We start from the raw sequence: 16,283 nt of genomic DNA on the forward strand, positions 1-16,283 counted from the left end.
CTGTTCACACTGCACCTTGATCCACAAATCAATAAAATACATTATATAGATATAAACTTCTTTCTATAGTGTTGCCTATTTGATGATTCTTGCACTTTTTTGGTAGTGCCTTCGTGGTTGAATGCACTAACTGTGACACAAAGCTTCTACTTGATGAATGTAATGCACTGGTTACACTAGTGTTTATAATTGCACTGTACTTACATGGTTGGTTTGAAGTTGTTTTTGTTGAGAACTGGATAATTTCATGCAGGCAGTATAAATCAACAAAACTTATTGCTAATAAAGGGCCTTACACATTTAGCAACATTTTTATCCTCCATTAGAGGTGCCCAAACATTTGTAAGCACTTTTGGTAAAAGTGGATTTTGTGGCAATAAGTTTTTAACATATTTCAATCCATTCTGTTCTTCAGCACACCTGAAACACTGGGCTTTACTATATTTAAAAAGACATAGACAGACATACACTGACATTAGGGTTGTACCAATGTTGACTTCTAAGTCCAATTATAGTTTTATTTCAGTTAAGAATAAGCAGTTTGAGGCAGTAGACCAGCTCCTACTGCCCTCAACAAACTGGCAAGGCGACAAACTGTGTCGTCCCCACGCGCTAACGACAGACGAGGGAAATGCTGAGTGTTATTGTGTTGATTAGATGTCAGCAAACTTTGCAAGAGAAAACTTAAACATGAAAGCAAAAACAAAACTCAAATGGACCCATAACTGATATAAAGCTAGAAAACACAGAGTCTTTAGACTAAATCACAAGAAACAGTCCTTTTTTTTTATTCACGGTTCATTTCTTACATTGTTCAAGTACAAAGTTAAAATGCCTTTTTAATTAGTTCATATTCATACAAGAGTAAAATAATAATAGTGCCTTTTCATTACTACAACAAACTTAAATACAGTCATTGTAAAGACAAACTTGATTTATACTCCTAACAATATATTTTTCTTATTTTCAGATAAAATTTTAGCACCTTTTGAAAACACCACCAGATCCTCCTTTTTCCTAAAAGCTCATCTTTCCTTTAGTCCATGAGATGAGTGTCTGCATGCGCCACAGCATGTTATTTGTAGGTGTTGTGCCTGTATCTCTGCGTCTGTGTGTGTGTGTGTAAGTGTGTGTGTTTGTGTGTGTGTCAGTAACAGTGTTTGGTGTGTTTATGTGCTTGTAAGTGTATCAGTGTTGAAAACAGCGCATCACGCAGCCTAAAAGCTGTTGATAGGCGAACAGAAACATCATCACCGTGTCACCCATCATTTTAAAATATCGACTCCGTCCCTCACTTTAGTCCGACCGCACTCACAAACAGACACATGTTGAAATGACACAAAATGAGCTTAAGTTCTGCTTTTCAGCCGGTGGTTTTCAACTCTTTTGGCCTTTAAAATAAAGCAACAGGTTGTATATGTTGTTATTATTATTTCAGGAAACTTCTGAGGATGTATGATGTTTATGTGTTTATTCATATACTTGATATAAAGAATACAATTCAAAGCCTGGACAGCATTTCATGTCTTCGTCTTCACAAGTAGATTTCAGATATCAGATACGGGACTGGAACTTCTCTTCTGGTTAAAACTGCCTCTTCTTTAAAGTTCAAAGAGCATATTTTAAAATACTTAAGTCTCTTCATTTGTTTATTATATCGTAACGCAGTGGTTCCTAATCTTTTTGCCGTATTCTCTTCGTTAGAGGGATTTACCGTAAATAAGCTACGATGAGGGCAGAGTATCCCTTATTACAGAAAACAAAGTAAGGAAAACTATCATGGTGCAGATTTCTGGTAACTGTAACAACAACATTTTAAAAAATTGGTTGCCACTGACGGAAAATAAGGGGCAAGACTTGGCTGCCATTTTCTTAAAATGGTTGCCAATGGGAACCTGACAACTGTTACTGTCGAGCCCTAATTTAAAGTAATGTTTTATGAAAAAATGACCAAAAAAATCTGGCCCCAGCTTCTCAGATGTTAACTTTTTCTGTTTCCCAGAGTCTTCTATGAGAGTAAAATTAATATATTTGGGTTTTTGACTCTTGGTTCAAGAAAACAAGACATTTAAAGACCTCAAATTCATCTCAGGGGAACTTGATATTTTGTATTTTTCACTATCGCTGACTATTTTTGTTAACCAAGAAAATATTTGGTAGATTAATCCATAAAGAAAATAATTGTTACTTTCAGATAAAACTGTGAAACGTTTGCCTTTCTATTTTGTTGACGGTCTTGCCGACAGGAGGTTCTGACCCAAAACTGTGGGAACTAGAAACTTTGGACTTCGCTTTACCGTGGGGAAATCTCTATCCCTTCTTGAAATACCTGATTTCTTTGTATTTGATTTATGATATTTTGAAATTTTCACCTCCTCCATCCACCTCTGTCACAACCCTGCATTCTGTGTTATTTCAACTCGCTCGTTTGAGAGTGTCCTTTAGCTCGATCTTTTATCGGTTTAACAATTTCTTCTGGTATCCTCGGGTACAACAGAACAAGTCACTATACTAACTGTAATATATGCTTTCTCTAGCCTCTCTCTCTCCCCTCTATAGGCTGAGACTGAACTGAACTGAGCACCAACCTGGAACAGTACACACACACAATAACAGATTATTATTGTAATTATTATTACCATGATTATTATTATCATTACTCCCTAATCTAACATGGAATCGGAGATTACACTGACTGACTGACATGCAGCACCTGGGGGTCGGGGGAGCGGGAGGGGTTTTGGGTGGGGGTGGGGGGGTTTGGGAGCACCAAGCGACGCAGGGTGATGATGTCACACCCGGTGGCGCCATGAGAAGCCTGATGGCAACAGGAGGCCGGCAAAAAGTGTGTATGTATGTGTAGCGAAAAGGAGATCAGAGAAAGCATGAAAGTTTGCACCGCGTTTCCAGCAAACGTGTGTGTGTGTGTGTGTGTGTGTGTGCGTGTGTGTTTGTCACCTGCCAGAAAAACTGTAAAAAAGATCCTTAAGAGTTTTAAAAAGCACCTGAAGGTTGGTTGTATAAACGGAGAGTAAACATGATGGAAAAAACTTTGAACCTGCTGGTTTATTGTTTGTTTTTTTGTAACTGTTTGTGCATGTGTTTGTGTCTGTGTGTGTGAGAGCATAGAATGCATGTGTCCAGTTGTAAGCTGGTATCTGAGGAAGGTCAGAAGATCGGAAGGCTTCCTGGAAAAAGATGGTCGTGTGAGGACCAAGAGCACCAGACTGAAAGAGATGTTTTCTCTACAGACAGCCCTGTGTAAATAACACATCAGTATAGACTGTTAGGACGTCCATACACACTGTCTGTGTGTTTGAGAGTCTTGGAAACATTTCATGATGCCATTTTCTTTACTTGCTTATTCCTATTCAAGGTCAGAGTTTATCCCAGCATGCATTGGGCAAAAAGGCAGAAGGACCCACCAGAAACAGGCAGTACAATAGTATCTGTGTGATATAAGGAAGTGATTTATACAGGGCTCTCTGATTCAGTCGTAGGAAGTAGAAAACCAGCATAGTGTCTACAGAGTTAAGGTCGGCCTCTGGTTTTAGTGGATGTCTTTGCGATAACGGGAGGACATTTGAATCCCTATGAAGCAATGAAGGAGCGTAACTGCAAGAGATGGTGGACTTGTCTTCACTTTTTTCACCAGACAAATTGGGGGGCAACACTCAAAACTGCTAACAAAACAAGAGAAGCTGCGTAGTAAAACTGATGATGACTTCTAGCTGAAACTCATTTTTGACCACACTAAATAAGACGACTACTTTATCTGAGTGCTGGAGTTTTTGTTGTTTTTGCCACTACAGTTCACCCAATGCACTGTTCAAGATTTGGAGCTGTGCGTGCTACTTTCCATTAAAGCTATATTATAACTACAAGGGATCAGGTTTAATCCCCTAAACCCCCGAATACTAACTGCAGCTGTGAGCACGACACAGAACTCCCTAAACGTCTTCAGTTCGATGTTTCTCAGGGGCAGCGCTGCTCTGGAGGCAGAAATCATTTCAGAATTTGTTGGTTGGAGCTGAAGATTGACCATTTTAGAGCAGACCCTCACATTACACTGCTGCATTCACGTGTTGTCGGAATAATCCGAAAAATTAGTTCCCGACTAGGACAATTGATGTGAATGTCGGAACAATATCTCAGAAAGTCAGCAAAACATTTTTTTTGTACACAATTTGTCATGTTTCATATTACTCAGAAACATGGCGGACGAAAGTAAATGTTGGATTGATGGTAATAAACATTTTATAAATTCACATATCATAAATTACTAAATCAAAATTGTAATATGGTATTAGGTTGTAACCTTTATTTGCTGTCTACATAGAGTGACTTAGATGAGTTAGAAAATGTATTTATTAGCATTAACCTGATAACAACTCAGGTAAAGCATCATTTTAGAGTTTTTTTAGGGAATGTGCTGGGTTAACACTAATATAAAGCTTCAAACTAAAAAATGGAAACAGCTATCAATATGTTGTTTAAACGCTCAGAACAATAAAATACCACTCATCTCTTCGTAGCGTCCATGTTTCCACATTAAAGCTCATGATGAACACACCGAAGTCTGAAGAACAATGTCCCAACTCGGGGAAGGGGAAACATCCGAGGAGCATATGAATGCAGCGTTAAGTGGGGTTTGAGGGTGAGGAGGTAAAAGTGTTTTTAAAACGAAATGAAAATATTTTAAAGCAGTCTAACGATCTTAAAACTATATCGGGACAGACTACTTTATGCAGCATATGAGCATCATATAAAAAGATATATATGGTGTAGTATATATTTCTGTATTTGACTTCGCCAAGAACAATAAATATATAAAGTAACAATCTCTAATCCTTTAAAAAGCAAGCAAACTAAACATTAAATGACGCTGGCAGGTATTCATGATCTTGAAGGTCACAATATTTGCCAACTGCTTCAGGTGCATGATGCGTCACAGAATGAAAACCACTGTCATGATGGGTAAAAACAAACCAGGCTACATAAAAATGACTACTTTACATCGTCATTTCACAGTATATCTGCTCTTCTGGACTTTGTTTAAGGATTATCTGAGGAGAAACGTCCCTCCAGTACATCAACATAATGAAATAGTGTCGTTTTCCACTGCTAAAGACTAAAGAGTCTGTGTTATCTTCACTGCCTGCTTAAGGAAATGATCCCATAAGTGGGCCGAGGTTTGGTAGAGTATTATGCAGTAACTTCTGTCTACAGCCTCGATCAGGAAAGTGACATAGTTACTAAAGTGAGATACAGTAGCAGTATTCAAATTTGCACCATTAAGATGAACATCACAGTTAACAGTTAACAGTAACCAATGCAACACAACAGCATTTTATCAAATGTGATTAAGTTAGTATTGCATACCAGCAGATAGTAAACATGAGGGGATAAACCCATTCTTATGATTCTACTATAGTACAGGAATTCACAACATATTCACCAGAACATTCGCTAACCTTAATGTACAATCACTGCCTAAAATATTGCAAAGCAAAAGTGGGCGTTAAGTACAAAAGCTGACTTTATTCTGTCTTCATTTTAAGAAAATCCTTTGTAATCCAGGGGCTGCTAACACAAAGGGTTGTTTTAGCCCATCGTGTGTGCGTCCTTGTTATGCACTCTTGTTGAATGGTTTCTCTGCACCACTGGAGGGCACCGCAAACACTGAAGCTGCAGACAGTTACTAACTTTTCATGACGATCTTGGCTCTGATGTTGCTTTAAAAAGTACTTTCATGAAGGAACATGCAAATCAATATCACCCGTCCCTTATTTTGTTCCGATTTTGTACAAGACTACTCTGGTTTTAAACTATTTTGTTGATGAATCATTAAAATGTTTTATATGCCCTTGAAAAGCACTTTGAATTGCTGTGTGTCTGAATGGTGTCCTCTGCAGCCTCTGCATGAAATATGTTGCAGAAGGGAATTAATCTGCTAAATGCTTTTAAATACAGGAGGCCGTTTCCTTGATATGTCGTATGTATGCTATACACCGTAGCATGTAGAGTTTTTAAGCTGACCTGGAACTGTAACTGACTCTCTTATTTTCTCTTTTGTGATTTAGTCCTATGTATATGTCGAGGCGCTAATAGGGATTCAATGCGGACGCAGCGTCACAAACATAAATAAAGGAAAAAGAAACAACTTCAAATTGCTGTGGCATGCCCAAAACATTTTATTTTACGTCAGTATTTCCTTTTGCGGGCATCACTGACAACCTTTAAGCCAAACGCGGATTTCCTCAAGAAAAGATGTTTTGGTGTTATTTTGCCACACAAACCTTTGTTTTTATTTCATTATTTTTAACTCCAGAGCAGCTTTTCCCACCAAGAAACAGAACAAATTACAATTTCATTTAGTTGTTTAGTCAAATAAAATAAAAAAAAAGCTTCATGTGATCATAGTTGCCTTTTGTACTTTCTCATTGAATTTAAATTTAAATATATATAGATCTTAAAAAGTCCCCTCTCTTGCTTAGTGTTGCCTCCACCTGCTTGTAAGCATTTGGTTTAAAACTAACACAAAACAACCAGAGACCGTTTACTCTGCAATAGCACCAAAGACTTTAAAACTGTTGTATTAAAGTGGCACCATTTGGACTCAACGCTGCCTGACCAGCACCATGAGCGTTAACAGGTGTTTCTGTGTGTTTTTGTTTATTTGAGTTCATTGCACAAGATGAACACAGTTAAGTGTTACGGTTCAGAGGGATTCACTGGTGTGTTGGTGTACTCAAGAGAGATGAGAGAGAACAGAAAGTTGGGCATCTTTGTCAGTTTTGCAAGGAGGTTTTAAACTCCAGCTGCGGTGACACAGAAAAGCCAAAAGACACCAGTTTCAAGGTCGGACAGGAAGATTGTGTGAGAAGACAGTACAGAAACCCTGCACCAGTATGCGTGTGTGTGTGTGTGTGTGTGTGTGTGTGTGTGTGTTTGTAAATCAGCAAAGTAGCACCAGGGGACTAAGGTAAGCCAGTGGTCTACATGGGATCAAGGGAAGCAGTCCTTTACGGTGTGTATGTGTGTGTATACTTGTGTATGTCCGGACATCGGCGTCCTCCTGTGTCAGCCAACCTTCATGTACTAGCTCTATATTGTGTGTCTGTCATTACATACTGTTTATATTTGTGTTTGTGTGTGTGTGTGTGTGTGTGTGTGTGTGTGTGTGTGTGTGTGTGTGTGTGTGTGTGTGTGTGTGTGTGTGTGTGTGTGTAAAAGAGAGTTGGTGCGTGACTAGTTGCAGGCGAAGTACTCCTTGAGCGGGGCGAAGAGGTGCCTGATGACGGGGACGCTCCAGGAACGTCCCAGCAGCCTTTGCCTGGCCAGACGACTCATGTTGGACACGTCTGTGTAGTGGACGGGGAAACCGAACACCCTGGAGACACACACAACATTTATTTATATAAGTAGTGGGTTCACAAGAAATAATTAGTCAATACATCAATTTTGACTTACAGAACTATATAATAAGCGATTTATTTTTCATGCAAAATTGAAAAACATCATATTTCTGGGTTTTGAAGCTGTTAATAGTTAGTTAAGAAAGTAATCAATGATGTAAATAATAATAGTTGCAGCCTGAGTAACATAAAATAGACCAGACAAACCTAATCTAACATAATCCAGCTTATTTGTTGTCTTTAAAATATGTTATTCAAATTAAAATGTCTATAATATAATATATGTGCAGGAAAAGACGGTCTCTCTGTGGAGCGCTAAACACAAAAGATAATGAGCATGTTCCACAAAAAGGGAGCACATCTCATATTTAAAGTTGAGGAGGACAAATGGTCACAGGTGTGCACTTGTTTATTTGGCTCAGAACTACACTTTAAGTACACATCGTAATGCTTAATGCTTAATATAAGTTATAATGCAAACCATTTAATGATTTCCTTGTATAACTTTGAGAGACGTAAGTGCATAAACTGCAGCTTATCTGTGTATTTGTAATCCTTTCCCCTCCACTTTCTATTAGTGGAAGTACGTTATTAGCTGTACTAAACTGTGATGAATAGTTCTTGAAACTCATTTTGGACAAAAAACTTGAGTAAAAACATAATCTGGTTGTCATTTTTTGGTCAAAATGAGTGATTGAACCTCTTATACATGTTTAATGTAAGTTGCTTTTTCACAGGAAACTCTCTTTCGCAGGAAATGCACAAAAAGACAACAAAGTGCAGTTTGTGTTTCTGAACTGGGTTGCCAATATGTTAGAAATACAAATTTGAAAATTATGAAAACTATATGAGCTGCTTAGTAAATTAAGAGTTTGTAAAGAAACTGAGATTTCACACACACACACACACACACACACACACACACACACACACACACAAACACACACATGCACACACACGCACACACACACAGATTGAATATGTATCGACTATACTGAGTTTTATAAAATTCAAAACAGAAACACAAAAAATTAAGTTAGAGGGACTTAGAGACAACACACACACACAGCAGAGACAAACACACACACACCACTGTACCTTTCCATCTCGGTACACCAGAGGATGTCCTCCTTGTTGTCCATGAAGACGGGGAAATGCTCGTCTTTCCCCTGCTTCACAGAGTTGGAGCGTGTCGTTATCGTACGCAACTTCTCAAACTGGAATTAACATCCAGAACCAAACACACAAAAAACACAAACACAGACAGACAAGACACACGCACACACAAACACACATCCTTTTAATCTTACAGCTATCCTCCTTTTGTAAAGCAGCTTTCTGCGATGACTTAAAAAAGTAATCGTCAACAAATTATTTGTTAAAGTACTGACTGACAATTCATCTTGCTGGTAGAGCAAAGGTGAGACAGTAGCAGGAAGGAAGTGCAATTAAAATGAAGACATCGATGAATAAATGGATCCTGTTTTTCAATCTCCATATCCAGATGTGAACTTTTAGGTGTATCAGTTCATGCCTTCACACCACTGACGATGATGGTCGGCTTATTTCCACCCCCCCCCCCCTCACACACACAAGGTTTTTGCTTTTTTCGGTAACATTAAAAACCTTCCACTTTCCAAACTGGTTTGTTGCCATATGCTAATCAAACACAGACACACACACTTATACACACACACACACTGACAGAGGCAGATACCTTGGCTGTACGCCCGTGCTCCAGACACTCCTGTAGGTCCAGCTTGTCATTCGTCATGGCTGTCAGTGGTCTGAAAAGAAGAGAAAATATTAACACATGTCACTTTTAATTCAGCTTTGATATTAATGAGAAAGTCAGACTTGTAATGAAGTAAACTGCAAGTGAACTGATTATAATGGTGTGTGTGTGTGTGTGTGTGTGTGTGTGTGTGTGTGTGTGTGTGTGTGTGTATCACCTGGACATGCCTGGCAGGTTTCCCCAGAAATAGCGAGCGCGGTGGGCAGCAGAGACCTCCTTGGCGTCGATCATCACTGGGTTACACTGAAGAGAAGCAGCAGAGTTACTTCTGTTTCACTTAAAGTGTAATTCTGGTGCAAAATCATCACACAGTCTTTTTCAGCGCTAACATACAGTACATCAAATAAGAAATAGAGATAGTTTGTTTCGTGTACAAAGAGTCCAGAGTCGCTAACAGCCGGATGTGATTAGTGATTAGCTCGGGGCTGTATGGTGAAGGCATTAAAACGTCTTTTTTAATCACTAATGTTGCTCAAAATAACACCAAACCTCTGCAGTAGCATGATAAGAGTCCCTAGAGTATCTTTATTCTCTGTGTCATAACCAAAAATGTAATTTCAGTTGTAAGAATAAGTCAAAATACGTTTATCCTGTTCACATTTTATTATTTATCAAGAACATTTTACACAGCACACAAAATAAAACATCTCCATACTTCCCTCTGCTTTCATCTTATATCCATTATATTATGTAATGTTATATTATATTATATTATATTATTATATGCTATTTTATATAATATTGTTTGTGTTGTCAGAGGAGAGGACAGAAAAAAGCCATTCAACTCTCAGGTACCGAAATTTGGCACTGACTGTTTTAATGTGAATCGGTACTTTGTATACTGACAAACAAAAGTTCAGAGAATTCTGTACCCAACCCCCCAAAAAGTGACCATATGCTGTCCTGACTTTGTTTATTAAGTTCAATCATTAATATGTAGGTGACAATATACTTAATAAACAATATTTTGGCATTTACTTAAAAAAATATTTTTATTTGGCCCCAAATAGTTCAGTGTGCTCAGGGTCTTGATTGGTTTAGAATTCACATGAACCCTTTTTGCAAGACCTTTATTTTGATATATATATAACTAATTTTTATCCAAAATGTCACATACATTAAGTAATTAAAGACAAAATTACATTTACAAAGATATGGTGTTATATGATCAAAAGCTTAATGTTATTATCAGACATGTTCCAGTGTTATCTATGTGGTTTTTACTTGCTGTAAGTACTTTTTGGGTCACTATAAAAAGCATCTTTAAGCATCTAAAATAGTGTAAAATGCTTCATAAAGTGGGTGGCATTTCCTGAAGAGCCTAAAAGCCTTTAACTGACTTTATGTCTTCGCTCTCCTGCTTCAGTTGTGTATTTTTTGGCTTGTATTTAAGTGCGTGTTTTCGTGCTTCTGTACCTCTAAAAAGCGGGAGATGTCCCGTTTGTCGCTGACTCCCATAGCGACCACGTTCTCAAACAGCCAGTAGAACGGACGCTCGTCGCCAGGTTTTGGTCGAGCCTCGTGCAGCAGACGGTAAAACTCGAAAAACAAGCGTCCGGTACCCTCTAGCAGGAGGAGAGAGAAGGTTCAGCCTCCATATTTCATCATCAGTGCCTCTGAGCATTTGTAGCTTCAATATTTCATCTTTAAAGAATATGTCAACCCTGATGGATTCAAAGACGGCTTCTTACCGAAAAGGCCTTTCCTTGCAGGGTTGACTATGGAGAGGTCGTTGCAGGGGCTTCCTCCTATCACCAGGTCAAAGGGTCCCCACTCATCGATCTAACAGCAACAGAGCACAGACAAGTGTTTCTTTTTTCTTCTTGTTCCTACAGTGTGCTCCTACTTGTTCTCGCCATAATTGAGCTTGTTCTTGTATCTCACATAAGTTATCCCAATCCTCTTCCTTTAAAACAAGGTTTCCTTCCTGTTACATATTGAGTTTTTATGCATCACATATCTGGAACAAACTCCCAGAAAACTGCAGGTCTGCTGCAACTCTTTTAAATCAAGACTGAAGACTTCTCTGTTTGCCGCTGCCTTTCAGTGAACAAAACCATTTATTAGTTGCTTTAACTGCACTGTTACCCCTGATGTTGTAGGTTTTAGTTTTATTTTATTTGCTTGTTTATAGTTTTGTAATTATTTTATTTGAATGTCATTTTATGTGGAAATAAACAATAGACTTGCCTTGTGTTCAGCAGGAAAACTTTAGATTCAGGAGGTAGAGGCAGCAGATGCCTTTTTTTAAGGATTTGTGTAAATTCTACATTTTTTTTTTTGCAGAAAAAAACACATCATACACACATTATTGTTCCAAACACATATGTATATGTCTCAATACATGTTTGGAGGAGATCCTTAAGAAATGTGTTGGAGTAAATCAATCAAAAACAATGAACATGTAAGAAGAAATAAAGCATGGTCCCTTAAATGCTTCCTGAATGTCCCTGCAATGTTACGCATGATGATGTATTCTACCTCGAAGCAAAGAGGAGTTTCACTCACATGTTTGCGTGTTACGTTGCGTACGTCACCCACGTACATGATGCGACCCTGGTGTCGGACCATGCCAACAGTGATGGAGTCCTCACATACTTCGGACGCCACGTACTTGTCAACCTGCATTCCCAAATCTTTCAGCACCAACAGACCTGAGTGCACAAATACACAAATGCATTTGGTTAAATACAGGTTGGAAACTGTGGAAGTTCACTGCAAAATCATTCCTGTTGAAATAAGACCTAAAAACGCTTATATTCCTCAAAACAACTTCTGCAGTACGAAGTGTTTGTGTTTGGTCTCACACACACATAGAGCTGAAATGATCAGGTGAACAACTGAATAGTCGATCGACAGAAAATTAGACAGCAACACTTTTTAAATCAATCATTTCAGTAATTTATCCAATAATACAAAATGAAACATTCTCAGCTAACCTCTCTCTTTTTCATTTCATATCATTTAACTTCATTTCGTGGAACTTGTGCCAGACATTTTCACTATTTTCTTATGATTTATAGATTAAACAGTTAATACATTTATTTTTATAATTTTATTTTATTTACACTGCCAAACCATAACAAAAGTCATCTCAAGACACTTTACAAATAGAGTAGGTAGACCACACTCTATGACTTATTCAATAATTACAGAGACCCAACAATTCTCCCATGAACAGCCACAAATCGCACTTTTTTGAATAAAAACAGTAATAATTATTATAGTTATTATATACAGTAATAATCCAGCATTCTTGTGCACACAGTGGCAATGAAAGACTAAGACTCTGCAGCCATGTGAGGCTCTACTTGGGTACAATTGTACTTCGAGGTAAATGCTAACATGCTCATAATGACATTTAAGGCTGGGTGATACGGTTCTGTATATGGCCAAAAGAGATCATTTCATATCTCAGTAACGATATGATTCAATAAACAGTCCATGTGAAATAACCACATGGTAAAGCCTATTTAAGTACACTCCTGTGGGAATTAAATACTTGAGAAATGAAAAGTATTTTCTCATTTTATTGAGAATTTTAGTGCAATGTGAACTTAACATGCAAGGATCAGAACGTAAAGTGTCGTCCAAATGAGGTCAATATCACCGTGAAGCAGTTTTATACTGTTTTGATGATATTTCTTCCTTCCCAGCTGAAATGGTTAAAGGTGTGATTTTCAAATCATATTCCCTCAGGTATTTCAGATAACATTTCCTGAGAGGTTTGTATATCCATCTGTAGAAATGTTTCAATCTGTGTGACTGAGCGTGCAGCCAACATCATCTTCTAATCAATAATCCTCACTACGTACCTGTGGCGATGCCGTCAAACAGAGACAGAACTCTGATTGGTTTCCTCTTCTCTGCTGAAACTGGAGGATACAATTTAGCCGGCTCCTAGAGAGAGAGAGTTGAAAGGAATAGGAGAAGTGGATGAGAAAAAGATGAAATAAATATTAAGCTCTACAGTTTGTAGAGAGAGAAGCACATTAAAAATCATCTTTATTCATGGTGACGAGCTGGAGAACAGCAATGATTGAATGTGAACATGGTCTGTTTTGATGTGTTTTAGCCTTTGTGGATAATTAATGAGTGAGGACGAGCCCTGGAGCAGAAGCTGTTTAACTGTGATCTCACATCATTCTTTGAGCAAGTTTACAGCAGCAGATTAGACTCGGAGGGTAAACAGATCACATTTTCAACACATAATTGACTTGTCAAGACTGAGTTGGTGGTTGTAAAGGAATGGGGTTTATAGTGCAGAAGTAAAGGTAAATAAAGAAGTAGCAGCGTTACAATGAAGAAATAGAATTATTTAATGTCGTCTATTTTTAAGATTATGACCCGTCATTTTGAATTAAATTTAATGATGCACACCACGTACCTCTAATGTTCCTGGATACATGATGACACCTGCAGGGAAACCTTTACTTACATTCACTCAAATACTTTACTACCAATAATGCATTTGATAACTTCAGTTACTTTGCATATTTAGATTATTAATACAAAATAAAAACTAATAATTTGTGATATATTTTCAAAGGTAATCTACTCAGCAGTATATAATTAACTTCACTCTACTTTCACCAGCTGCAACATTAGTGATAACATGCATCAATAATTAAAATTATTTTGGTACTTTAAGCATTTTTTGATGCTTATATTCTAGTACTTTTACTTCATTTACAGACTCACAAAGTCCTGTTCGTGGTTGTTGGCAAAGAAGTGTTGTAGTCTGCAGGGCCAGTCGTCCCGTCGCCGCAGTAACCCGTAGGTGTTCCTGGAGCCGCACATGTAGCAGTTCCATGGGTCTTCTTTGATGGCCACCGCCGCCGAGCCGGCTCCGACCAACAGGTCCACACACTCCACGCAGAAACACCTGCACAAACACACACACACACACACACACACACACACACACACACACACACACACACACACACACACACACACACACACACACACACACACACACAACACCAACACACACCATTACACATGTGTTTTCCTTGCATTTCTATAGTAGACTGCTATGATTTTCTTATTTGTTTTGTTTTGTTTTGTTTGTTGCTCTCCCCAAAGTGTCTTTGAGCACCTGAAAAAGCTCTATATAAATTTGATGTATTACTATAATTATGTATTATCATTATTCTGACTAAAAAGCACCTGACGTTGTTGGTTCTGCATGTCAGGTTTAGATTTAGATATTTATTTTGATGCTTTGTGCCCTGTGTCTAATGCAGTTTTGGGGCGTTGTTAATTATTATTATTAATTATGAAGGTACTGTTACACTTTACTTAGTGTACAGTAAGTATTTCCATATCTTGTACTTTTTACTCCACTACAATTATTTGACAACAGATCATTAATAAAAAATATAATAAACTGTGATATACGGTTTATCCAGATTGTCGGGCTTTGTGTCTAAATCACTGCTGTTTATACCAAACACCGTCCGCTACTGGAAGCTGAAAATAAACTCAAAAGAACTGGAAGTTAAAAAAACAACAACAATGGCTCCTAAAGAGTTTACTGTAGATGCTGCAATAGCATCAGTTATATCAGAACTGGAGAGTTTTTCTTTATAGTAAGAAGAGGAAAGAGGAACTGAAGGTTTTTTTCCATTTCTCCCGACTGCTGTTTTCAGTTTCCAATAACGCCTAAGTTCATGAGTATTTTTGGTACTTTAAGTATATTTTGATGCTAATACTGATGGGCTTTTAATAGCTTTTGAATGCAGGACTGAGTAAATGTCATCACTCCCTTTAAACTGTAATACCATCAGATAGAAGCACAAATGCCTTTAACATACAATACATTATTCAATATAATGCGTAAAACACTAGACGTACGCTCACTTTAACTTTTACATTTTGAAAGCAGGACTTTAACTTGTGAGTATTTTAACTCTGTAGTATTGCTGCTTTAATGTCAATAGTCTATCTTTCTAAACTGTTCTACTGTCAAAGAAAAGCAAAAATTCCTTTGATCAAATTTATTAAACACTAAATTATTTATTGATTGTTAGGGACACACTCTGTACTTTTACTTTTAGACTTTAAATGGAGTATTTTTACTCTGTAGCATTTGCTCCTGAGTATTTCTTCCACCGCTGCCTGATTCACAATATCTGCTGTGAGCTGGTGAATGTTTGCAGCGATGAGGTCAGAAGAGGCGACATGAAGAAATAAACTGTATATACACAGAAATAAATCTGCTCCACATGAGTCGTCCGACTCAATTGCCAATGAAAGGAGCCATACATACATCACGTTTTGACATTTATGGGTAATTGTTTCTGTCAATGTGAAATCCAAAACCTTGTGCCAGCCACAAGAAGAAGAAGAAGAAGCTGCCTGCCAATCCCAAACTCACCCGTGTACACACACACACACACACGGTTTTATACTGACCTACAGCAGTTGTTGTTGCCACACATGAGCACCTCCCTGCCTCCACAGCAGATGGTGCAGTAGGACTGGTAGCCGTCGTCGTCGTACTGGTAGGCACACTCCAGGAAGGAGTTCTGCCAGAGAATCAAAACAGAGTCAGGAGAGAGTCTGCATTTGTGTTTCCATGTGTCTGTGTAACATCACATACCGGTGCGCAGCAATGTTTCTACTTTGTTGTTTAGGTAAATATCAAATATTCTCTGATTCCTGCTTCTCGAATGTGAGGATTTGAGCTCTGTTTTCTATGAGTGTCAATTGAATACATTTTGCAGTTTTATCTGTTGATCGAACAAAACAAAGCATTCAGAAGCAAAACCACGGGCTCGAGGGACATTTTTCACTATTTTTCATTTATTATTTAGACAAAACAAATGATCTGTTAATTAAAATAATAAACAATATTGACAGTAATTAGTTTCAGGCGTAGGCCTCAATCACACAGAGCGCTTTTCAGCAGCCTGGGTTGGCTTTTTTTAATTGTAAAAGTGTTTTGCTGGCTGCTTTTGCATTGCTGAGCCGAGCGCATGGCGTTTTGCGTCCTAAAAAGAAAAGCAGAAAAGCGGCCGACCCCGTTTAACTTCAACTTTTCTGGCATGAATAATAAAAAGACG

At 38.0% G+C, this 16,283-nt stretch overlaps 1 protein-coding gene across 4 annotated transcripts in view; it reads right to left on the reverse strand.

The window, feature by feature from the left end:
- Positions 1-764: 764 nt before the first annotated feature.
- Positions 765-16,283, reverse strand: part of LOC310962036 (DNA (cytosine-5)-methyltransferase 3A-like) — a 65,321-nt gene continuing 49,802 nt past the window's right edge. For 3 of the 4 annotated variants that reach the window (XM_083934384.1, XM_083934381.1, XM_083934383.1), the window contains 10 exons: positions 15,634-15,746; positions 13,915-14,098; positions 13,029-13,113; positions 11,722-11,867; positions 10,905-10,995; positions 10,630-10,778; positions 9,371-9,456; positions 9,136-9,205; positions 8,517-8,635; positions 765-7,393 (listed from right to left, as the gene is read on the reverse strand). In XM_083934384.1, coding sequence (XP_083790510.1) covers positions 7,252-7,393; positions 8,517-8,635; positions 9,136-9,205; positions 9,371-9,456; positions 10,630-10,778; positions 10,905-10,995; positions 11,722-11,867; positions 13,029-13,113; positions 13,915-14,098; positions 15,634-15,746 — 1,185 coding nt within the window. In that variant the 3' untranslated portion in view covers positions 765-7,251. The remainder of the gene's footprint in view (positions 7,394-8,516; positions 8,636-9,135; positions 9,206-9,370; positions 9,457-10,629; positions 10,779-10,904; positions 10,996-11,721; positions 11,868-13,028; positions 13,114-13,914; positions 14,099-15,633; positions 15,747-16,283) is intronic. The other variant, XM_083934382.1, reaches the window with a different exon arrangement.

This window comes from Echiichthys vipera (assembly GCF_963691815.1).
Source record: "Echiichthys vipera genome assembly, chromosome: 19".
Taxonomy (NCBI): Eukaryota; Metazoa; Chordata; class Actinopteri; order Perciformes; family Trachinidae; genus Echiichthys; species Echiichthys vipera.